The sequence below is a fragment of the Engystomops pustulosus genome, chromosome 4 (genome assembly GCF_040894005.1).
Source record: "Engystomops pustulosus chromosome 4, aEngPut4.maternal, whole genome shotgun sequence".
Lineage (NCBI taxonomy): Eukaryota > Metazoa > Chordata > Amphibia > Anura > Leptodactylidae > Engystomops > Engystomops pustulosus.
In genome coordinates this window covers 101,644,218-101,670,381 of record NC_092414.1, presented here as the reverse complement: position 1 = coordinate 101,670,381, position 26,164 = coordinate 101,644,218, and the positions used below count along the sequence as shown (strand labels likewise).

The 26,164-nt window shown below is 39.3% G+C and overlaps 1 protein-coding gene across 1 annotated transcript in view; it reads right to left on the bottom strand.

The window, feature by feature from the left end:
• Nucleotides 1-26,164, bottom strand: part of LOC140129053 (uncharacterized) — a 50,586-nt gene that overhangs the window by 9,089 nt on the left and 15,333 nt on the right. Inside the window, exons 5-11 of the mRNA XM_072150684.1 lie at nt 16,404-16,465; nt 14,244-14,432; nt 12,475-12,557; nt 8,425-8,537; nt 7,838-7,990; nt 5,968-6,031; nt 3,872-3,929 (exon numbers count right to left, since the gene is read on the bottom strand). Coding sequence (XP_072006785.1) covers nt 3,872-3,929; nt 5,968-6,031; nt 7,838-7,990; nt 8,425-8,537; nt 12,475-12,557; nt 14,244-14,432; nt 16,404-16,465 — 722 coding nt within the window. The remainder of the gene's footprint in view (nt 1-3,871; nt 3,930-5,967; nt 6,032-7,837; nt 7,991-8,424; nt 8,538-12,474; nt 12,558-14,243; nt 14,433-16,403; nt 16,466-26,164) is intronic.

The window sequence follows — 26,164 nt, the reverse complement described above, 5'->3', positions numbered from 1 at the left end:
CGCACAGGGAGTCAGTCAGCTGTTCTCCACTACAGATCACTCCAGGGGCTCACAGCTCCTCTGCACACTGAGAGATCACCTGACACACTGCAGCCAATAGGAGGTGAGAGAGGAGGAGGGGCAGAGATTGTGCTGTGATGGCCACTGCTCACCAGCTACACAGGAGCCTACAGCAACAGATACAAGGTAACTGCAGCCAGACATGTCTGCTCACAGGAGTCCCCCATAACATGGATCATAGCAATGTATCAGCCCTTTCCTCCCTCCACCATTAGTCAGGTCACACAGGAGGCTGCAGAGATAACACAAGTAACAGGCTGAGCTCTGATCTCTCCTGATGCAGTCCTCCTCCTGTACTCTCCTCCATGCACTGTCCCTCCATGTTACCCTGTTCTCCTGCAAAGGGGCCCCTGTGCCTGACTAGCAGGGAAGTCGCTAAACATCAGCAACATGTGAGAAGCTGTCACCTATCTATCTCCTATCTATCTATCTATCTCTCTCTCTCTCTATCTATCTATCTATCTATCTATCTATCTATCTATCTATCTAGATGAAATAAAAAGTCCACAGCAGCACAGTGTTAGAAAAACCCCTGATAAGGGGGGGTGCAAGCACTCAACAGTCCTGGTAACAGACTTACATGTATATAAATCTGAAAAAACAAGGCAGCACTCCAGTTTGAAAAGTGAAAAAGTTGGAAGGGTTTATTCCAAAACCAGCGACGTTTCGGTGTTTATCACCTTGAAAAAGGTGATAAACACCGAAACGTCGCTGGTTTTGGAATAAACCCTTCCAACTTTTTCACTTTTCAAACTGGAGTGCTGCCTTGTTTTTTCAGATTTATATCTATCTATCTATCTATCTATCACATATCTATCTATCTATCTATCACATATCTATCTATCTATCTATCTATCTATCTATCACATATCTATCACATATCTATCTATCTATCTATCTATCTATCTATCTATCTATCTATCTATCTATCTATCGCTCTATCTATCTATCTATCTATCTATCTATCTATCTATCTATCTATCTATCTATCTATCACATATCTATCTATCTATCTATCACATATCTATCTATCTATCACATATCTATCTATCTATCTATCTATCTATCTATCTATCTCCTATCTATCTATCTATCTCCTATCTATCTATCTATCTATCTATCTATCTATCTATCTATCTATCTATCTATCTATCTATCTCCTATCTATCTATCTATCTATCTATCTATCTAGTGATTTGGTTGCAATTCCTTACAAAATACACAGAAATAGATTCAATCAACATGCAAAAATACAAAAGTTTATTAGTAAAAGTCATAAAAACAACTATTGCACCTAATTTTGAACAATCAATGCATACAAGAAGAGCAAAACAATGTATTCTCACAGCATCATGGTCGGTCAGGCGGACAGTAAAGTGTAAATATGTCGGAGGTCTAGAAAAATGCAGGGACAGCAAACTCCATGCGTATCCTCACTTCGAAGTGACTTCCTCAGGGGTAAGTGTCACTTTGGAGTGACGATACACGTGGGGTTTGCCTCCCCTGCAACCACCTAGACTTCCGCCATGCATGTCAGCCTGACCGACCATGATGCTGTGAGAATACATAGTACATGTGTACTATGTGCAGTGTCCAGTGTAGTGTGCACGGGGCGCCAGATTCAGGATTTCTGGCGCACGTTCTTCATGAATCTGACTTTTTTTGGTGCACTTTTAACATGGGGCGTATGACACATTTCAATTGGACTTCTATTGGATCAGTAAATGCAGGGACTATTTGAGCACAGCAGGTGGAAGGAGACTCTGAAGGCTGAGCGCTCTGTAGCACTGAGTTGTGCAATAACTGCCGCTGTCAGTGCTGTGCATGTGCCTGGCCCCTCCCACATCTGCTTCTGTGTGGAACAAAGTAGAGGCTGAACAAGCATCATAATAACAAATAGAAAGGAATCTTTACTTCCAGGTAACCATTACAAATAGATTTTTGAAATATTTTAACCTCTTTGACAGCTTTTTGTAGTCAATTGTTTCGTGGCATAACCCCTTTAAGGTTAAACATCATAATTATATAGAGTAGTCTGGAATAGCAAGAGCATACAATGTAAAATAACACTATGGTACAACAAATAGTACCAGATAAAAAGCCACAGTAGAGAGCGACTGGACAACAAAAAAAGAAGGGGTAAATAGAAATCAGTGCAATATAAACAGGGAGTGGGAAGCCTGGGCATAGAGAATGTGGTGCACCACTGCAGTATGCATCCCAAGGACCATATGCCATGTTGAAGACCTCTTATTCTAGTGCACCTATCAATTAAGGACCGTGGAACTGTTTGTTTCCATCTAGCAGGAATGAGACGCTTTGCTGTCGTAATTAGAGCAACAATTTAGAGGAGTTCTTCTTCAGTCAGGGTAGACAGGGCATTTACCGTAACAGGTAAAAAGGCTATCTACTCGCACATCCATGTAAAGAAAAACTTTCACCCTCTCCCAAAAGAGCTCTATCAAGTAGCAGGCCCAGAACAAATGGGGGATTGTAGCCCCTTCCAAGCTACACTGCTGGCACACATATGGAGTGGAGGGGTAAATTCTTTGCAGCTGTGCAGGTGGGTGATATTTGCACAGTTTTTTTCAGAACTGCACACAATGATACTACTTAGCCACACATCAGTCTTTCTGTGGAAGGTGGTAAATTCACCCTAAAAATGACTACCATTTGGAAATTATTATTATTTTTGTTAGCAGCATGTAGGGCACAAGAAGCAAGCCTATATTAATGTGCCTATTAGAAAATAAATTACCATTTTGCTAAAACCATCCACTATACAGAAAACAGTAGTATTCAAGATAAAAAGTATTTGAAGATTTCAAAGTGACTCCCAAAAACTTATATAAATAAATATAATTTATAATAGTTCATATAATTACATTTTTTTATGTTAGTTTATGCTTAAAAAAAATCACCCTTCTCATAAACCATTCCCCAAACTGAAGTAGCCTCCATAAGGCAGTTGTAGTTTACATTCAGGTAAACAGATTGGGACACATTTAGCAATGTCACTTTCTAGTCATACTGTGCGACAGAAGGAATGGTGCATCTTATATTAGACAAATTTATAAACAAAGTATGCCAAAAAGAAGACCATGTTAAGACTCATTAGACCCTTTTCAAATTATTTACTAGATAGGGCATAATTTTAAAATACTGCAGCGTTAAACATTTATCACTGAGAAAAACCTGAATCAGCTGTAAAAAAAAAAACAAACTAAGCCAACTAGTAGGTGGAGAAAAAGGGCTACTAGAACGTTCTATACTACGCAGATTTATCACCACGTCAACAAGGATTTGCTAGATAATACTGACCTGGAAAAAGTTTGGAAGTAAACCAGTTTTGACTCCCCCACCCCAAACACAAGTACCAGTAGATAGGTGTTATGCATAACTGTGCATAACTGAGAAAATGAAGTTTGTTGCCAATTGTTCAGGGAGGTGTCCTAGTCAAACCCTCCCTCTATTCTTGAGTGACAACTCTTTGTCTACATGTTCTATTAATATCAAAAGAACATTGAACCATCAGAAGCTATCGTCAAAGTTAGAATCAATACGACTCAACTGCCTGTGTAAATTATACTTCTCAAATCTCACATTAATTGGAAAGTGTTTGAAAAAAGGGCTTTTTATTACTTATTTTTTCCACATTACAGTTTCAATTCTATAAATTATCACAAATATTATTTTTATTACACAACATAAGAAAATAATAATATACTCCTAAAATGGATGCTATGGTTTCTATTTTATTGCTACAATATTTAACCAAAAAAATTACAAAAATTGTAAGAAAAATACTCACAGGAAAACCTGCTATTTCAAATATTCCATGATTTTCACCCCTCTTTTGAAGAAGAACTCTATATGTAATAAAAGTGAATACAACATGATATATACAAGAGTTATCTATCAATTATTAGAACTCAGGAATCGAATTCATCAAATGAAATTACAAAACAGAACAAAAAAGGAAAACATATTTTACCAAGTCAAACCAATACTGTACAACCTTTTATTTATACAGCATCCATTGCTCAAAGTATTCAGACACCAGTCACTACTTTTTATGACTAAATATAGTCTGTGGGTGGAGCAAGTTACTCTGGCCTTACAGCAATAGAATAAGCTACCTGGGGTAGCTTCTGGCCATGTCAGGTATATTATTCTATTGCCGTATACACCCGAGTATAAGCCGACCCGAATATAAGCCGAGATCCCTAATTTCAACACAAAAAACTGGAAAAACCTATTGACTCAAGTATAAACCGAGGGTGGGAAATGCATTGGTCACAGCCTCCCAGTATAAAACCAGCAAGACCCCTTTAGTATATAGCCTGCCAGACCCTGCACTGAATAGCCTGCCAGCCCCCTGTAGTATGCAGCCTGCCCAGTCTGTCTCCGATACTCCGCTGCTGCCTCGGGTCCTTCGTTCCTTTTCGGATTCTTCCGCTCCTCTTTGGGTCTTCGCGCTCGGCCGCCACACAGAATTACGACAGCTGCTTGCCAACGTCATTGTTTGTGAGCTGCCGGCATCACGAGGGGATGCCAAGAGGATCCAAAGGACATGCAGCGGCACTGGAGCATCGAAACAAGCATAGGATCTACGGGTGACGTCGGGAAGGTGAGTTTTGACAAATTTTTTTTTTTACTCACGTATAAGCCGAGTTAGGGTTTTTGAGAACAAATTTTGTGCTGAAAAACTAAAGTAAGCAGCTCCTAGTGCTTGAACAAACGCCCAAGTGTTAGAGTGATAATGTTACCGGAAACCTCCGGTAACGCTATCAAACACTGTGGTGGGGTACAGTGTAATTGTCAGACAGCTCGCAAAACTGTCTGACGTATTCATGAGGGGGCAGGGTTGTGGCGTGGCTAGGGGCTGTGACGTGGCTAGGGGCTGTGACTGTTGCCTAGCACGCGGCAGTCACTGCCGGCCTACGGAGCGAGCGGGGCGGTCTGGGGAAGATGCAGCGCCGATGATTACACTGTACCCCGCCGCAGTGTTTATTCTAACACTGTGGCGTTTGTTCAAGCACTAGGAGCTGCTTACTTTAGTAAGCAGATCCCAGTGCAGAAAATGTGGGTGACAGGTCAGGTGACATGTAGAATTTTCAGGGTTTACTTAACCTAAAAAAATGTTATCACTAAGTAAGTAATATTTTTCCACCTATACAACCCTACCTAGCCAGAGGTGGGACTAACAGACAGAAAGGTAGTGATAATTGGGTAGACTTTTACAAGCTTCACAGTGAATAATTTGTAAGAGTGTGAACCTAGGGGGCGCTGGAGAGCGACCCACAACCAAGGTTGAAAAGGACCTTGACCACTCCCATCCCTGGCCAACTCCAGAGGGAAAGCTCACAGCAAGCCAGTGCTGTGTGTCCTGCAGTCAGCAGGAGGACTTGGGACCAGTCGGAGACAGACAGGTGGTCTGTCCCAAGAGGACTGGAATCCAGTAAGGACATTGTTTGTTTGAGCTCACTGAGAGCCGGAGCGCTGAGGAGAAACCCCAGCAGTGTTCCTTGAACATAGAAGGTAGCTAGGGTTCAAGAAGCGAGGTAGTGCCCTAAGTAGAGGCTAGGCTTTTTGTTATTTTTGTTCCAGTAAATGTTTTAAAGCTGAATAAAGCCGTTTTCTTTTGGATTGCTACAAGCTCCTACGTTACTGTTTTTGGCGCTCAGCACCACAAAAGTCGCCTGTGAGGTCCGGAAGCTTCTACATTTGATGCTAAGTTACCCCCAAACCCTACAAATTATTCATGCAATATACCCACAACACTAAAATAGAGAACTGTTAGGATAAAGATAGCATTAATAGTTGTTATGTAATATGCATAAGGGTGTTCTGCAAATGTTATTGTAAAATAAGAATGAATAAGATAAGCGCTCTTTATTGTCTTACCGTGGGCACACATTAGAGCTGTCACAGACCGGTACAATGTTTTCCAAAGCATATCTCCTGCTTCCTGGAAATATAACACATGGAATTCAGATAACCAGAAAAATACATCTTTTTTATAATTTTTATCATTGTATTTTTAAGTGTATGTAATGGCTCTACATTCATCAGACATGGTTATATTGGAGCCACAATGAAGACATTAAACAGTCTCTTAAGATATTAACTGCTAGAATGCATTAACCTGCTTGTGAAATTTTGTGGAGATAGCCATACTAAGATTCTATTTTAGATTATTCCATTACAGGATTCCTATTTAGGTACATGGTACCTCGGCAGTGCCTCTTTATGCCTTCAGTTTCCTACAGGAATACAGAATTTTTTTTATGTCCAATTCTGTACAAACTCATCTGAAAGAAATTGGGGCACATCTACTTACCTGGTCACTGGAGTTCACAGAAAGTGCATTGTTCGACTATAATCACTAAAATTGTGCACCTGATATCACGAATGTATCGCTTCCCAGTTCAGGTCCAACAGTGTTCACCATCTTTTTAGTGGTGCATTCTAAGTGCTCGGGCTTGAGACACAATTTGAAAGTTAAATCCTGTGCTCAGTGCGAATCAGTCGGATCGTCCGATGGCACGACCCCTAAGTTGTGTCGCATGGAAACCAGTGCAGCTGCGCCACAAAAAAGGTTTTGTGTGACAAAATCGCAGCCCACCCACTACTTAAATACCTATGTAAGCCATTTTAACATTGGAGAACAGGCACAGTCCGACTAAAGTGCGTCGCAAAGCCCTTAGTAAAGGTGCCCCATTGTGTCATGTTCCATTACATTCAGTATATATGGATCTTTTCTCTGCCATGCACGTACAAGTACAAAGAAGATATAAGCACCATAATATGAAAGTGCATGTACTGTAAGCAATGGTGTACAGGCTTCAAGACCTTACCATGGTTATTAATCCAAAATCAAGCGTTTGTATGAGCAGCAGTTCTGTATTATGAAAGACTAGTCACTACTTTTTTTGAAAGGTAAAACCCTGCTAATGTCATTCAACAGAATGCTTGTCGAAAAATAATATAATCACTGCCAACTCATGGCAACTCACTCTGCTATGATCACACCACATTTAGAATATAACTAACTTGGGTGCAGTTGCCAATATCGGCAGGATTGTGATATATTTAAATTAATGTACAGTGAGTATATAGAGTATATAGAGTATATATATATATATATATATATATATATATATATATATATATATATATATATAAAATAATATACAGGTTTGATATACAATCACTTTAAATACTTTCCTAAAAACACCCTTGGTGTGCACCACCTATAGTAACATATGAAAACTGTCACACCAGAAATTTTACAGCTACATATTTAATAAAAGTTAAGTTTTATTTTGCACCCTCAACCTCTTCCCTCTATCCCTACTCCTTTAACAGTTTTCATATAATATACGGGTTTTGATTGACCCAATTTAGAAATAGGTTTGACCTAATTAATATAAGATAAGATAAATATATAGTGCACCTTAAGTGGAACATTGTCCACAAATACATGTCCAAATTCCTAAAACACTCATATGATATTAATATAAAAATTAAAAAATTAAAATATTGCTGACGATAGAAGATATTTGTATGGTATCAGTTGCCAAATGTACGGTTAAGTTTGTAAATTGCTCTTTTGCTTCTTTGTAGATACATAAAAACTTTAGAAATAGTAGCAGACTCAATTGGAAGGTTGTTTGTCTGGAACATTACCCTACAACAAACTCTAGTAATGCCTTCAACTAATCTAAGATATCATTTTTGTCTCAGAAATGTAATATAAAAGTAACTAGGATACCTTTAAGCCCTGCTGAACTTGCAGTCACAGCTCTACCATAATTCAACCTCCTTTCCAGTCCAATAGTTTTAGAGTTTCTGATTGTAGCACCACCATGAAATGAAGCCATTTGCTGGTCTTTATTAAAAGAGTATTCATTCTGTTTTCTTGGTACTGTATTAGAAATGAAACAAATATTCTGTACTTTGATTACAGAAAAACTGGATATTGGAACATAAGCCATAAATCCAACATTTAAGAGTAATAACTTTGTTTACAAAGCCTCCTGGGGGATTAACCCATCCAACAGTCTCTGCAGCCACACTACTGATTGTACAAATAACTTAATGAACCTCCATTGATCATTTATTGTGAAAGTTCTGACAGGCTTTTTATAAAAAAAATTTGCATAGATACAGTACCAGACAATGCCAATGTATTTCTTGAAGGAGGATGCACTTACTGAATGTAAGCTAATTTTATAAATTTATATAAATTAATACATTGTGACATTGAAAAATGTCGTAATGGGTGTTTTATTTAATAAATACATTCATGTAAGTTATTATTGCTAAAGAGCACAATGTAAAATATTATTTCATGCCTACCGGGTGCTGAAAAAGCCCTTTTCAAGTGGTTTGAAACACCTTGTGCCGTGGAGCAAGCAGATAGCAGACGCACAGAGATCACTGTGTGAGGAACATTTAGCGACCAAAGCAAACTAGAGACAAAAAAAATGTAAGTTCACCAACCTTAGAAAAAGATGCTAAAGTAACAACTTACTTTTAGATAGTAATTAAGAAAATGTTCATCCTTGCACTGCAAATTGTACTTGAAAAAGACTAGCTGAGAAAAGCACAACAGAAGAAAGCACCGAATAAACAATTTATATTGCTGTCATTAGGGAGAAGTTAAGGTCTCATAATTAGCTGAGGAAAGAATATGCTGTGAATTACTTATAAGATGGTCCCTGAAAAGCCCTATGAAGAATAGCTACTTTTTGTAAATAGTAAGATACTATTAGTGGATAGCAGTACATGATCAAGATAATAGTGTGTGCGAGTGTGTGATCCATACTCCTAGACACTAAAGATTACCAACAGCAGCTTTTGCGTGGGTGGGTTTTGCATCTTAAGACCAATTCAGCACTAGACACAGGCGGAGTGCAATTACAGTAAAGGTGTGAAGTACATCAAGTTGCAGTTCTGTGTAAGTTACCAACAGCTGTAAGGATGGCCAGTAGAAACAGTGGCAGAAAGAATGTGGCCAGCACTGTAGACAATTCTGAGGACAATAGAGTACCGCGGTTGGACCAGTCAGAGGTGGGAGACGCTATTGTGCAAGGTGAGAGGGGGGGGCACTGTCCAGATTCCCCAAGGAGTAAGTCGCCAGTGGTAAGTTCCACATTGGACCACTCACTGCCCCTACACCCACATGGTCTGCATATGAGAGCCTGCTGTAGAAAAGCGAGCAGAAACAGAGACTGCGGAACAGGGAGAGCAAGCAAAACTGGATTGTGAACATCAGGCACTGACTTGGACACCTTCTTGCATGCCTTTGAAAAACTTTCAGCAGTACTATGTGCCTATAAACCAATGGGTTCTGTACCTTACTCCTCTCAGAGGGAAAGCTCTTGAAATATTTGGCTATTAGTCTAGTGAGACCACCCTGACCTATAAGGACATCAAACAGGCTCATGTCTGTTATTGCAACCTGACCCCTGAGTTCTACCGAAAAAAGCTCTGCCCTCATGTGGACTGACCACATGAGGGCCTTCCTGTGAGGAGCGGACCAGTGGACCTCGAGGGTGGGACTTACCACCTTCCAGCAGCTGAAGGAGCAAATCGCCATTTCCCGGAGGAATTACATAAACAAACGGACTCTGGAGGCCGATATCCCTGCCCCTGGGCCCAAGGGGGCACCTGCCCATGTCTGTGGGTGAAACCCATTTATGTCTTCTGTGCAGACACCCAGGAAACTGCAAAGCTATGTGTCTACAACGCCAGAAGGGCCTGGTACTGTCCCTAAAACCGTTCCCTGTTTTATGTGGGAGTGGGGGTGGTGGGAGGTCCCATAACAACTTGCAGCCCGTCACCATAGGCCACACAGTATTTGGTACCCAGGAAAACTATTACTGTTTCTGGAAATGGGGGAACTGAACCGCCACCCTGCCAAGGTCTATTTGGGTTGCGGGAGTCAGGGAGGTAGGGGTATCATCTGACATCCCTGTGAGCATCCTTCTGATCCCTCAGACAGCTGCCAAGTCAGACAGAGGCCAGGAGACAGATCCAGCGAGACTGACAGAAGACTTTGGTCTCTTCTGTCCATTTGCCTTGGCAACTGGGTCGGAAGTTGAGAGGAAACAGACCCTACCTGCAGTCAAGGTGACCATGCAGATAACATCACAGGTCACAGTGACCATGTGCAACATGGGCCCACTGACTTCCTCCTTTTTGGCCAAGGCAACTAGGGGCAACTGAAATTGTATACACCAGGACTGATAGGGACGGTTGGACTTTTATCTGTGAAATGCTGTACTTTTGTTAATAACAGTGAATTTAAAAATTGTGCTATTTTGTTATCCTGAGTACATGCAAGAAACTTATCTTTGTGGGAATACCCCTTTAATGTTCTTCCTTACGAATGAAGGGAGAGATGAGATGGGCACACAAGATAATGAGGGATTTGAGGAGCCACTATAAGAGGGGAGAGATGAGAAAAGGTTACAATAAGAGGGGACCCACAATATGCGGAGATGAGGGGATTGAATCTAGTAAATTAAGATGAGTCTATGTGTGTATATGTCTGCTAAAGGAACATGCACCATCCTATTAACACCAAATAATGCACAGCTGTACGACGAGGTAATATGTGAAGTAATCATTTTAAGTGTAAGGCAGTTTATGTGTGGGATGATGTTTTCAATTGCACCACTTACATCATATGTGATACTCCAGTCTACTATCTACAATTATACCATCTCAGATGACTGCAGCTCTGGCTGTGACTTGAGTATCAATCTGCTGTTATCTGCTGTTATCATTATTAGTATAAGGCAACTTATATGTGAGGTTATATGTTTTTTCAATTGCGACACAATACCGTATATACTCGAGTATAAGCCGACCCGAGTATAAGCCAAGACCCCCAATTTTAACACAAAAAAACTGCCTCCCTAGTATATAGCCAGCAAGCCCCCTGTAGTATATAGCCTGCCAGCCCCCTGTAGTATATAGCCAGCCCCCTGTAATATAAAGCCTGCCAGCCCCCTGTAGTATATAGCCTGCCAGCCTCCTGTAGTATATAGTATGCCAGCCCCTTTAGTATATAGCCTGCAAGCCCCCTAGTATGTAGCCTGCAGCCCCTGTCCCCAATATAATGCCTGTAGGAAAAAAACAATCGTAACATGAGCCGTTCGCTGACATTCTACTATGTGACAAAGATGCGACAAATAGTAGAATGTCAGCAAACTGCTGACATCATGATTCCTGTGATGGACAGCCTGGCGACACAGAGCAGATTTTGGAGGATCGCTGTATAAAGGAAGACCTGCTGGGGGGGCATTGGAAGGGAGTCACTGTACTCAGGGGTGGGGTCTCTGTGGAGGATCTCTGTACTCAGGAGAAATTGCAGAACAAATTGTAAGATGGGTTTCTCATTTTATCTTTTGGAGATGTGTAAGTTTTAGGGCTAAATGAACGTATAACCGACAAAATTCTAAATTTCACGTCCATTTTGATTTAATTATTATGAAGATCTCAAGGGGTTAGCAATCTTCCTAATAACTCTTTCAAGTGTAGCACCAAGATGAAATACAAGATGTTTTTTTAACTTAAGTTTTTGCTCTATCATTCAAAAACAAGCAGATCTCCTTGCTAGTGCAAGGCTATTTTTTTTTTAATTTTTAATTATTTTTTATAAAATGTTTATTTGGAAAGAATAAAACAAAACAAAACAAAAATTTTAATTTGGAGCTATTGCAATAATGGATTAGAATGACACACTGACATTATTAAGGGCTCTCAATCTCCCTGAAACTGTTCATTCATAGTTTGTGTCATAAAATATTCAATTTCTAGATGTTTGAAAGATCGCTGAGCAGATGTGTCTTTTGGCCCCTGGCACACAGAAGCAAAATGATGATAAATAACGTGTAGATATATGCCATGATATTTGTAGCCCAGTTGCTAAGCACCATATTGCCGTTAGAATCAGAATCCAGCATTTTGGTAAAACTCGGGTAACTCTTTAAAGAATACACTTGTGAAATCAGCATGCCTGATTCCTTTATTATAAGAAATTGACATTTTTTTCCTTGTACTTCTATCGCACATAAGTTGTGAGACCAGTGAGAGGAAAAGAATAGGTATGACCTAGCAAGCCACCTTCACGCTAGGAAAGTTGTTCTGAATGCAGCTGTTCAGAAGCAGCCACACAGCAAAAACAATAAAGAAAAGATGTGAAATTCATTTGCTGTTTTTATGTGTTCTAATGCATGACGATGCCACAGACTTGACTGAGCCAGTCTAATGTAGAACAGAAGTCTAAAAAATTGTGACCTTAGTTCTCTGGCTTAAGATGGAGGCAGATATTGAACTTTATTTATAAATGTTACGTTTCTGTTATATATTTAGTAGAAATAAGTAAACATTACTTACGTATTGCAGAATTCCGATATTTCAGAGTTATTGAAGTCCTTGACACCTAAAAATCGGATTGAGTAATGATTGCTTTGAAGAGCCTATAAAATAATAAAAAATAACAATACTGTGCTTAATTATATTCATATATTACCTAACTTATTAGACCATTTTAAAATTGTTAATAAATGTTCCCTGATAATTACAGTATATTAATGGCAAAGTTTAACCAATATATATTTGTAATAAAAACAACAGAACACTTTTTTTCTTTTATTCTCTCATTTTTTAATTTGTTTTCTACTATTTTTTTCATGATTATGGGGGCTTAAATCTTTCTTGAGCTGTGCTAATAGCATTTAGCATCATGCAAAATATAGCATTCTGCATAATATATTTTATTAAAGAAATATGTTCCTGTGTCCTTCTTTTTCCCTACCTTTCTTCTTCAGGTAATGGGGTTGGCCACTGTACCTCATGTTTTATGTAATGTGTGTGTAAGTGTGGGAAGCATGATGTTAAGTAATTTACCAACACACTATTACACTAATACAATCTATTAAAGGTTCTGCACTACCTGCTTGATATGTAAAGTAAAGTCTCCTGTCTTTTGCCTGAATAGCCAGACATTCATGTCTATAAAATGGCTGCCGATGGGGGGTCATGTGATCTCTGTCTGTCCATGACCTAAATCTTATATTTATGAAAACTATCATAAGGTCCTGGAAGGGTGATTAACCTCCATCTGCAGCCACTTTATGGTCAGGAATGTCTGGCTGATGACAGGAGGCTTAACTTTACATATCAATAAATCAGTTCAGAATGTTTAATAAATGTATATTAGTAAATTACCTAATATCCTGCCCCCCACAATAATTGCAATATATTTTCTATACATTAACTATATATTATAAACTTTTCTGCTCCATTGTATTATTTTGGTTCTTTAAAACGCAATATTATATACCTAGTGCTTTTGGGCGCTATATGGTTACATTGCTGATTGTTTATACCTGTGTTATACTCTGAGAGTGGGTTTATGTATCATTGTGCCCAGTTTTTTCTGACCTTTTTGATGGCTTTAATCATTGTTTAATTCAATCAAATCATTTTGTCCTTTATACACATCTCTTTTCTTGGTTTCATACTGTAAGCATTATTGGATGTGTGGACCAAATGTCATATACAAATTAGTCTACATCTATATACCTGTATATTCATATTGAATACACATATTGGGACTTATTTACTAAGGGTCGCGGATCGCAGTTTGGTCGGACTTTGTACTGTTTTCGGGCATTGCATGGCTATGACAGGTATTTAACAAGTGTATGCACTGGGACTGCAGGAGAAGTGAGAAGACGCGGACAGTGCTGGATAATAATTTGAGCGCCTGTCATCGGCCCAGCATTCTTCCTGAACAGGGGACCCTGGAGGGACTCTACAATGATAAAAATTTCTCCTCCTTCTACTGTATTTAAGCAATAAGTTAATGCTTAAAATGCCATGTTGCACTTTGAAATAAATAAGTGGGCTTTTGTTGTTGTTTGGGCACTCGCTCTCTGAAAGGATCGCCATCACTGGGATAGAGGATAGGTGGATAATGGGTAGGGGTCACGCATGTGCTTCCATTCAATGTCTATGTGATGGACAAAGATAGCTGAGTGGGAAGTAATTGATATGTCAGTCTTTATGAATAAACCTTATGAATAAACTAAGGGAATCAGCATACAATCACATAAACCATAATAATGATTTGATTCAGGATTATAAAAAACACAAATTACCTGTTCTTGATCATTATTCAGTTGAAGATCTGAATGATTTTCTGATCTCATGTATTTTTTAATGTTGCCTCTTAGTATCAATGTGCAAGCATGATGAGGGTTTATGCGCAGACCATAATTTAAATCTTTAATAGCTTCCTCTTCTTTCTGCAATGTGCTCCACACCAGAGCTCGGATGCAATAAACGTCCTGAACAGAGAAAAGACAAAAGACTAATAATATGGTATACAATGCACTCATAAAAATAATCTCTCTTTTTTACCAAAGAGCATATGCTGTTATTATGACAATACATTCCTACGCTGTGTTTTGTTGTGAATTTTAAAACCTACTTACATCAATACATTAATATATCAATATTTTAGCAGGGTTGAAATCTTAAAACTATGGATTATTATAGTTATAAAAGGACCAAACATCTACTGTGGGGGCATTGTTTCTATATTGGTTAATGTGGGTCACCATGACTATATGGAATGCTGTGGGGGAATGGTTACTATATTGGAAACTGTAGCACCGTTGTTACTGTATTGGCTGTTGTGGTAGCACCTTTGCTATATTGGCTATTGTGGGCTGCAGGAGAAAAGCATTATGTTTCTGTTAAAATTGTGTCAGTGGCTTGGTGGCCAAATAGAATAGAAAATGAATGAGACTCTTTCGATCAAGACTTCTGCTCCATCTCCTGTTACTGTTTCATTTGAGGGCAACCTACATGGAGACTATCTTATACTATGTTAGATTTATCATCCAGCATTATACCTTGTAGAAAAACTGGTACATTACAAGGCTGCATGTCTTATTCTGCTTGTTTCTGGTCCTGCATCTATGCAATAATATTGCGTATTTACGGGGTAGGTCTTACCCCTTTGTAAGGTTAGTACACTGGTCTGTTAACCTGACAAAGTTCTGAGTCTTACCCAGTAGTGCATAGCTTTGCACAACAACAAAACTGACTATTCCACATCTAAACACTACCACAAGAAAAAAGGAGTTACACCGTTCTTAGTATAAAAATGCGAATAAATCGAGCTTTATTAAATATGTTAAAAATTAGGTACAATTGATGCAAGTAAGAGAACCCAATAAACAGGTCTGACTGGGCTATGCAATATATAAGGTATATCTACCAGCTGTAAATTAACCTACATACATAATAGTCTCACATTGAAAAAGATATGTCACAATTCATAGTAGCCAGTGTATATGCTAGCAGTGGATCTATATATTAAAGACCAGTGTCTTACTCATTAATCATGCAGTGAGATTGCCCCTGCTTCCTCAGCGTGGATGTGTCTGGTGAATTGGAGTTGAAGGTCGACTTTGCAAGGTATTCCAAATTTTATCTCTTTTATTGCTATTTTGATTGGCCCACACTGGGATCTGAATGAGTAATGGCTGCTGCAGCCTAGGTAGACTCATATTGATCATAATGATGTATCTATTTAGTAACCTTGATTCTGGTTGGTTCTAGTACCATATCTATGTAGTAATCTTTTTTCTGGTATTGTTTCTTTGTATGTTTGCTGTATCTATATAGTAAGATACATTCCAGTGCTGTTTCTATGTAGTTATCTTGGTCCTGTTAACATATCTATGTAGTTAGCTTGGTTCCACTGCAATATCTATATAGTAAGATATTGGCCCTGTCCCCCTGTAATATGTTTAGTTATGTTATAGTTTCTGTGCAACAAATTTTGTTTTGGGGAAGCCGCAATCTCTTTTCAGCCCAGGACCCAATGTACTCTTAAACTTTCTACTACTACACAACATAGCAGGCATAAGATAACTAATGTGCTGAGAGCCCACCTTGTCAGATGAACTGCATCAGATAATACTGTCGCTATCAAAAGTAGACAGTATTCTGTTACTCTACGCAGCAGGAGGGGGATCTTCTCTCACAGATTTTAAAGACCTTGAAATGTAGTTTTGAGAGAGGTGTTTTCCAGAGTTTTTATTAGGTGGCAATACTGGTGGAGCAAATTTGCAGCTGCCACATTCATATAGGATCTTTAACATAGACAGTTTTCAAGTTATTAAGTTATCTCTCAGGTTTTTTCTTTCAGTTTTTTTGCTCTTCATATCAGTACACATTTCTAATGATTGCTAAATGATAGTCATTTAAGAAATAAGGAGATTCATTAAAAGATTTTTTATACTCACAGGATTACTCCTGTCCAAGTAAATAGCAGTATCAGCATCTCTTAAAGCCTTACTTGCTTCATCTGCAAAAATAAAAAGTTTATGGTGTGAATAATAATATGTATTACCTGAAATATCAAGTTAGCACATGGTATCCAGCACACAGCCGAATCCTTTGAAAAGCTTGATGATTAAAAAGAAATATTTCATTGCGGTTAAAAAAATATTCATATTGCCATGACAGTCTTAGACTACAATTAAGAGTCACTTTGATTTGATTTTCATATTTGTCATGGCAATATGAATATTTTTTAACCTGAAAGCAATAAATGTTTTTTTTTTTTTAAATCAGATCATTTTTATTGAAGGTTTTCCCCCCACATGAACCCCCAAAGAATTACATGTTAACACAGAGAATGTCTGCTGCAGGCAGTAAACATTAGCTTTGTCATAAATACATATTATCACATAAAAAATGCTGATGTGCCAAGTCCGACTCCCCCGATCATCATCTTTTTGGTAGTAAAATGCACCACGCATGCACCAGGCTATAGTTTTATGTATTTTATTTCAGTTTATTATATCTTAATTATATTTATGGTTACATTTATATTTACACTTATATGCATTTATTTGCATTTTTATTTCTTATTTTCCATACAGTCTCTGTCACTTGAAAAAGGGGTCTTATATGACCCTGAAACACAATGGGCTTATTTACTAAGGGTCCCGTGGCCGCATTTCCGTCGGGTTTTCCAACGTTTTCAGGGATTGGGCTGCTGGGACAGGGATTTAGAAGGGGATTGTGTTGCACACAATCGGATTTTGGTGCATCTGCGGCTTTCATCCGACAGAAATGGGGGGGGGGTGTCGGACGATCCCCGGGAAGCACTTATATGCACCGGGAAGAAGATGGAGAACTCGGGCAGACCTGAGCTGGGAAGTGACACATGCAGGTTATCAGGTGCACAATCTTAGTGAATCGTGGCACAGTGCATTCTCGTCGGACACTCCGCATCCGGGAACATGCAGGACCGGGTAAGTAAATGTGTCCCATTCTGCTTTAGAGATAATAAAATGTTATGAGAATCCTTTGAAGGATACATGATAAGCCTGCCCCTCCATCAATTACTCAGATCTCACAGATCAGATAAATTCCCAATAATGAATTTTTAATAATGAACTTTAAATTTCCAATTTCCTAAAACATTAGGTCAGGGGAAGGGAATTTTGGGAAATAATAGAAGTAATATTTATCTGCTAATTTCTCTGCCATTTTAGTAACCCCACAGCAGTTCTCTCCTCAACCCTACTATAGGCAAGATATGTGGGGGTATATGGGGGATATCACAAATGATGCTGGAGTGGCCATTTTATCAGGTTAGAAGATTCTAATATTATGTGAACAATTCCTTCTGGTCCAAATTTATGGGTATATACCAGATGTCTGTCACTCCAGATTATATCTGAAGGATTCAATGACAAATTTGGTGGGTAATGAGCCAATGTGGTGTCTGACACTCTTTTTGGAAGGGCAACAATTTGCTTTCTAGACCCATTCTTGTCACAGTAACAAGGTCCAGAGAGCTACCAGGTTGGTTAGGAAGAGTCAAGGAAGTAAATCTTTTTATAATTAACCAATATATGTAAGTACACAATGGCTATATTTAAAAATATTACACAGCATATCTATATAACAGATATTTGTGAAGTTAGCCTGCTACAGTGAATATATTGTATTTCACTGTAAGCCTGTTAAAAGGCATATATTAAGAAGCTCCAAGATATATACTCCATGGGGTATTATTTAGCAGCTGTATTGAGGAATACTAATGTGTTTTTCATCACTTTTGCAAACAAAAAAATAACAATTTCCCACAGAGCCAATTCTTTCTCATGGCTCTATATGCGTAGTTATTAAAAGTTGAATTAAAGAAGAACTCTGAATTAATGTTGTCCAATAAGTACTCTTGATATAATTGCTTAGCCCTGAGTGTGTGCTGCATGAGTCTCTGGGGAACTATTAAGTCAAACAATCAGTCCTAGGCATAGAAATTCTTTCAGTGAGAACATGGAAAAGAATTACATTGTGAGCAATACCATACGCTATTATTACTGGAATTAAAGTTAAGGTTATATACACATGTGGATGGAGTTATTTCAAAGGCAAGTACATGCTTTCTGCAATCCTCATTCGTATGAGTACTCATGTACTTTTCAAACCAATAACTTATATAGTGGAAGCCTCTGTATGTCTCTCAAAATTGTGGAAAGCAATCACATACACAGACAAGACACAACATAAAACAGACTGCACCTCCAAAATAAATTAATTGAATGCAGAATCATAAAATAACAACTATGCTTAACCCCTATGGGGCTCACTCTATTTTGGCCACTAGGAAGCCCCATTATTCCAATCTGCCCTGTGTCAATATAAATGCCTATAGCTTTGGAATGATATAAGATATCCAGGGGATTTTGAAATTGTTTTCACATGACACATTATACTTCAAATAAGTTTAAAAATTTTGATGATATCTGTTGTGTTTAGTTATGAAAATTTTTTAAAAAATTTGCCAACAATTTGGGAAAATTCTTTATTTTCAAAGTTCTAAATTCTCTACTTTTGATGCAGATAGTCTTAGAACCCAAATAAATTCATAACTCACATATCCCAAATGTCTGCTTTATGTTGCCATGGTTTTTTAAGATTCCACATACACTCACCGGCCACTTTATTAGGTACACCTGTCCAACTGCTCGTTAACACTTAATTTCTAATCAGCCAATCAAATGGCGGCAACTGAGTGCATTTAGGCATGTAGACATGGTCAAGACAATCTCCTGCAGTTCAAACCGAGCATCAGTATGGGGAAGAAAGGTGATTTGAGTGCCTTTGAACGTGGCATGATTGTTGCTGCCAGAAGTTCTGGTCTGAGTATTTCAGAAACTGCTGATCTACTGGGATTTTCACGCACAACCATCTCTAGGGTTTACAGAGAATGGTCCAAAAAAGTAAAAACATCCAGTGAGCGGCAGTTCTGTGGGCGGAAATGTCTTGTTGATGCCAGAGGTCAGAGGAGAATGGGCAGACTGGTTTGAGCTGATAGAAAGGCAACAGTGACTCAAATTGCCACCCGTTACAACCTAGGTAGGTAAAACTTTGAGGCAGATGGGCTACAGCAGCAGAAGACCACACCGGGTGCCACTCCTTTCAGCTAAGAACAGGAAACTGAGGCTACAATTTGCACAAGCTCATCGAAATTGGACAGTAGAAGATTGGAAAAACATTGCCTGGTCTGATGAGTCTCGATTTCTACTGCGACATTCGGATGGTAGGGTCAGAATTTGGCGTCAACAACATGAAAGCATGGATCCATCCTGCCTTGTATCAACGGTTCAGGCTGGTGGTGTCATGGTGTGGGGAATATTTTCTTGGCACTCTTTGGGCCCCTTGGTACCAATTGAGCATCGTTGCAACGCCACAGCCGACCTGAGTATTGTTGCTGACCATGTCCATCCCTTTATGACCACAATGTATCCAACGTCTGATAGCTACTTTCAGCAGGATAATGCGCCATGTCATAAAGCTGGAATCATCTCAGACTGGTTTCTTGAACATGACAATGAGTTCACTGTACTCAAATGGCCTCCACAGTCACCAGATCTCAATCCAACAGAGCATCTTTGGGATGTGGTGGAACGGGAGATTCGCATCATGGATGAGCAGCCGACAAATCTGCGTTAACTGTGTGATGCCATCATGTCAATATGGACCAAAATCTCTGAGGAATTCTTCCAGCACCTTGTTGAATCTATGCCACGAAGAATTGAGGCAGTTCTAAAGGCAAAAGGGGGTCCAACCTGTTACTAGCATGGTGTACCTAATAAAGTGGCCGGTGAGTGTATTTTACTAGAAAGGCTCAGAATTTGGGTGCACATTTGTTTTTCACAATTTAGAGGGACCTGCTCAACTTTCAATTGACTGTGAGAGGCCTAAATAATAGCAAGGCTAGTAAATTACCCCATTGTGGAAACTACACCCTCAATGTATGAAAAAGCACTTTTAAGAAGTTTGTTAACCCTTTATCTGTTTTATAGGGGTTAAAACAAAATGTAGGTGCGGTCTAGTAATTTTTTTTGACAATAGATTCATTTTGGTGGAAAATTAAACATTTGAAATGGAGTAAATGAAAAAAGGCTCCACAAAGTTTGATACCCAAGTAATTTCTCCTGAATACACTGATGATATGTGGTGGTATCCTGCAGTATGGGCACACGGCCGGGCAAAGAATGGAAGGAGCGCCACTCAGAGCAGATTTGCATTATCAAATTGTACAGACTATAATTTTTTTTCTTTCTTTAATGTGGACCAATAGGGGCTTATATTTTTGTTATATGACATGCATTTTTCTGCTACATTATTTTGGATCATCTATAGCTAATTGGTGAGATTTTATTAACACTTTGTTGGTGGAGGAAATAAAAATCATCAATTTTAGGAAGATTTCTTTTGGCCATTTACCATACCATAAAAATAGTATATTATTTTTTTCCTATGGGTCACCACGATTACAAAAATTTCTCATTTATATAGATTTTATTATTTTTTTCCCCATTTTCATTGAATAAAAAGTAATTTGGCGAAAATGTTGTTAAAGGACACCTGTCATCAGGTCTCTGTCACTATTTCTGTCACCTCTATCTGTTGGAGCAGCTCACAAGGATCCCATCCCAGCCTTTATCTAGTTATTTCATACATTTATCATTATAAAATCATCTTTTCTTTATTATGTAAATGAGGTCAGAGGCAGTGATGTCACCTCCCCTCTCCTCCCCCTGCTCATATCTGTGTGTAATGTATAGTAATACACAGGTGAGAGACAGACATCAGCTACACAAGTACCTGACATGTTCTGTATAAAATGGCTGCATCCTGGAGTTGTTGTATCTCTCCCAGGGGCGGACTGGGAATTTAAAATGGCCCTGGAAAAAACTACAAAAGTGGCCCCATTTTATGGGCGGAGTAAAAACAAGTGGGTGTGGTCAGATTATGTGGCTGGAGTTATAACAGACAAATTCTTGGTAGATGGCCTAACTAGCAAAAGATGTTCTTGCTTTGCATTAAGTGAATCTAATGTGCAAAGAATGTTGCAAACACATTACCCGGTAAGCCTTAAATACCTTTCCCCTGTGCCATATATGTACAATTCAGAGAGAGAATATATGCTGCCTCCTATGTACAGAAATAATGCTACAATAACACGTTTAGAATAATACATTCAATCCTGCCTTCTATATACAAAATAAAACTACTACAATACCTTCTCCCATATACAACCCAACTACTATAATACTGCCCGCTATGTACAAGGATATAACTACTATAATACTGCCCCCTATGTACAAGAATATAACTATTATAATACTCCCCCTATGTACAAGAATATAACTACTATAATACTGCCCCCTATGTACAAGAACATAACTACTATAATACTGCCCCCTATGTACAGGAATATAACTACTATAATACTGCCCCCCATGTACAAGAATATAACTACTATAATACTGCCCCCTATGTACAAGAATATAACTACTATAATACTGCCCCCTATGTACAGGAATATAACTACTATAATACTGCCCCCTATGTACAAAAATATAGCTACTGTGATACTTCCCTCTATGTACAAGAATATAACTACTATGATACTGCCCCCCTATGTACAAGAATACAACTACTATAATGCTGCCCCTTATGTACAGGAATATAACTGCTATAATATTGCCCCCTATGTACGGGAATATAACTACTATAATACTGCCCCCTATGTAAAGGAATATAGATACTATAATACTGCCCCCTATGTACAAAAATATAGCTACTGTGATACTTCCCTCTATGTACAAGAATATAACTACTATAATACTGCTCCCTATGTACAAGAATATAACTATTATAATACTGCCCCCTATGTACAAGAATATAATTACTATAATACTGCCCCCTATGTACAAGAATATAACTACTATAATACTGCCCCCTATGTACAGGAATATAACTACTATAATACTGCCCCCTATGTACAAGAATATAACTACTATAATACCGGCCCCTATGTACAAGAATATAACTACTATAATACTGCCCCCTATGTACAAGAATATAACTACTATAATACTGCCCCCTATGTACAAGAATATAACTACTATAATACTGCCCCCTATGTACAAGAACATAACTACTATAATACTGCCCCCTATGTACAGGAATATAACTACTATAATACTGCCCCCCATGTACAAGAATATAACTACTATAATACTGCCCCCTATGTACAAGAATATAACTACTATAATACTGCCCCCTATGTACAGGAATATAACTACTATAATACTGCCCCCTATGTACAAAAATATAGCTACTGTGATACTTCCCTCTATGTACAAGAATATAACTACTATGATACTGCCCCCCTATGTACAAGAATACAACTACTATAATGCTGCCCCTTATGTACAGGAATATAACTGCTATAATATTGCCCCCTATGTACGGGAATATAACTACTATAATACTGCCCCCTATGTAAAGGAATATAGATACTATAATACTGCCCCCTATGTACAAAAATATAGCTACTGTGATACTTCCCTCTATGTACAAGAATATAACTACTATAATACTGCTCCCTATGTACAAGAATATAACTATTATAATACTGCCCCCTATGTACAAGAATATAATTACTATAATACTGCCCCCTATGTACAAGAATATAACTACTATAATACTGCCCCCTATGTACAGGAATATAACTACTATAATACTGCCCCCTATGTACAAGAATATAACTACTATAATACCGGCCCCTATGTACAAGAATATAACTACTATAATACTGCCCCCTATGTACAAGAATATAACTACTATAATACTGACCCCTATGTACAAGAATATAACTACTATAATACTGCCCCCTATGTACAAGAATATAACTACTATAATACTGCCCCCTATGTACAGGAATATAACTACTATAATACTGCCCCCATGTACAAGAATATAACTACTATAATACTGCCCCTACATATATACACAGAAGCGAACATGAAAAAAATCAGTATTTATCATATACAGCTACAGAAAACACATGAGATCCTCACCTATTGCTTCAGGTGACTATCCTCGGACTGTACTCGTTCCTCATCTTCTCCTTTAGTTCCACCATCACCTTGTCTCTTCCTCCAGGTACACAGCATTCCTGCAAAGTTTACCACACAGACATCTTATGTTCTACACCCAGACATATAATTAATGCCCCCTGCACGCCCCAGACATATAATAAATACCCCCTGCCCCAGAAATATAATTAATGCCCCCTGCCACCCCTGATATAGAATAATGCCACCGCCCCAGACATATAATTAATTCCCCCTGCCCGCCCCAGATATAGAATAATGCCCCCCTGCCAGCCCCAGACATATAATTAATGCCCCCCTGCCAGCCCCAGATATAAAATAATGCTCCTCCTGCCAGCCCTAGATATACCATAATGCCCCCTCGCCCCAGACATATAGTTAATCCCCCCTGCCAGACCCAGATATAGAATAATGACCACCCCAGACATATAATTAATGCCCACCCCCGCCCCTGATATAGAATAATGCCACCGCCGCAGAAATATAATTAATTCCCCCTGCCACCCCAGATATAGAATAATGCCACCACCCCAGACATATAATTAATTCCCCCTGCCCGTCCCAGATATAGAATAATGCCCCCCTGCCAGCCCCAAACATATAATTAATGCCCCCCTGCCAGCCCCAGATATAGAATAATGCCCCCCCGACAGCCCTAGATATACAATAATGCCCCCCCCCCGCCCCAGACATATAGTTAATCCCCACTGCCAGCCCCAGATATGGAATAATGCCCCCCCCCAGACATATAATTAATGCCCCCTGCCAGCCCTAGATATACAATAATGCCCCCCGCCCCAGACATATAGTTAATCCCCCCTGCCAGCCCCAGATATGGAATAATGCCCCCCCCCGCCCCAGACATATAATTAATGCCCCCTGCCAGCCCTAGATATACAATAATGCCCCCCGCCCCAGGCATATAATTAATCCCCCCCTGCCAGCCCTAGATATACAATAATGCCCCCCCGCCCCAGACATATAGTTAATCCCCCCTGCCAGCCCTAGATATACAATAATGCCCCTGGCCGCCCCAGACATATAATTAATCCCCCCTGCCAGTCCCAGATATGAAATAATGCCCCCCCCCCCCGCCAGCCCTTGATATACAATAATGTCCCCTCTCCCCTGCCCCAGACATATAATTAATGTCCCCATTCTATAATTTAAAAAAAAACAAAACATCATACCTCTTTGGAGCAGGTCTCTTCCTGTCCCCGGTCTTCGGTGGCTTGGTGTAGTGGCGCGGGATAGTGACGTCACTGCTCCGCGCCTCTTACACCAAGCCGCGGAGCTGCATGGAGGGCCAGACAGCTGACATGGTAAGTGTCAGCCTCCTCCATGCTACACAGGTCGCGCAATGACATCATTTGCGCGACCTGTGCAGCTGCGTGTACACACAGACGCAGCGGTGCTGCTTCTGCGTCTGTGTGCTAATTACTAGTACGATCGTACGATGCAGGTACTATACATTAAATGAAAATTTGTAGGGAGGGAGTGCGGGCGGCCCTGGATCAGCTCCGGACCGGCCCCAGACCGGCCCAGTACCGACCGGCCCACCTGGTACAATGTTCACTCCGCCCCTGATCTCTCCGATACACATACACAGGCACACACAGGCTGCAGGGGGTGTGGCCACCAGCAAGCACATGTAGCAGCCATTACATCATTATACAGGCTGTCAGTCAAGCACTGAGGGTGTGTCTGTGCCTCCCACTCATGAATAAGCTGGACAGCTTGAATATGCTAATTATTTTTTGCAAGAAACGTTCTACTAGTGGTCTTATTTTAGAGAACGTATCTTTTTTTAGAGGATTTTTAGGGGTTGTTTTTTACGGGGTTCACTTTGCGGATCCAATAATGATTCTGTTTTATTATGCAGATTGTAACTATTCCAAATACTGTATGGGGGTTTTGTCTATATTATTCAATTTTAGTGAATAAAAACAAATTTGGGGAAAATCTGGTTAAGGGCTTATTTTTTGTGCAAAGTGTTGTTCTTTTTAGTGGTCTTATTTTATCTTATTATTATATCTTATTTATATCACATTTGAGAGCATTTTTTAAAGGTATTAATTAAAAAATTTTTTGGAAATTTATTTGTGTTTTTTTTCTTGGGGTTTACCTTTCAGGTCCAGTAATACTTCTGTTTTATCATTTTTTATTTATTTTAATGTTTAAACTTTGCTGTTTTTAACTTTTTTATCTTATACAAACTTGAACCAACGATGCTCTGATCGCTGGTTCAAGTCCAATACACTGTTCTACAATACTAATTCATTGTAGAGCAGTGTAAACTAAGCATGCAGCATGCGCAGACAGTTTACAGTCAGACCTAGAAGAAGTCCGACTGCCAAGAACATCGGGCAGCCCCGGGGCACTTGGCAGACATCAGGACTGCCCAGAAGTGGATTGGAACCCCCTGGTAAGCGTCATGGGGTATCCAATCCATAGGAGGAAGATCCTTACACGCCGTGGTCATGGTTGACTGTGGCATGTAAAGAGTTAACACTCGCGATCGGAGCCAACTGTAATACAGCTGACAGTTGCTGCTTCTGGTGCTGGCTCCGTTC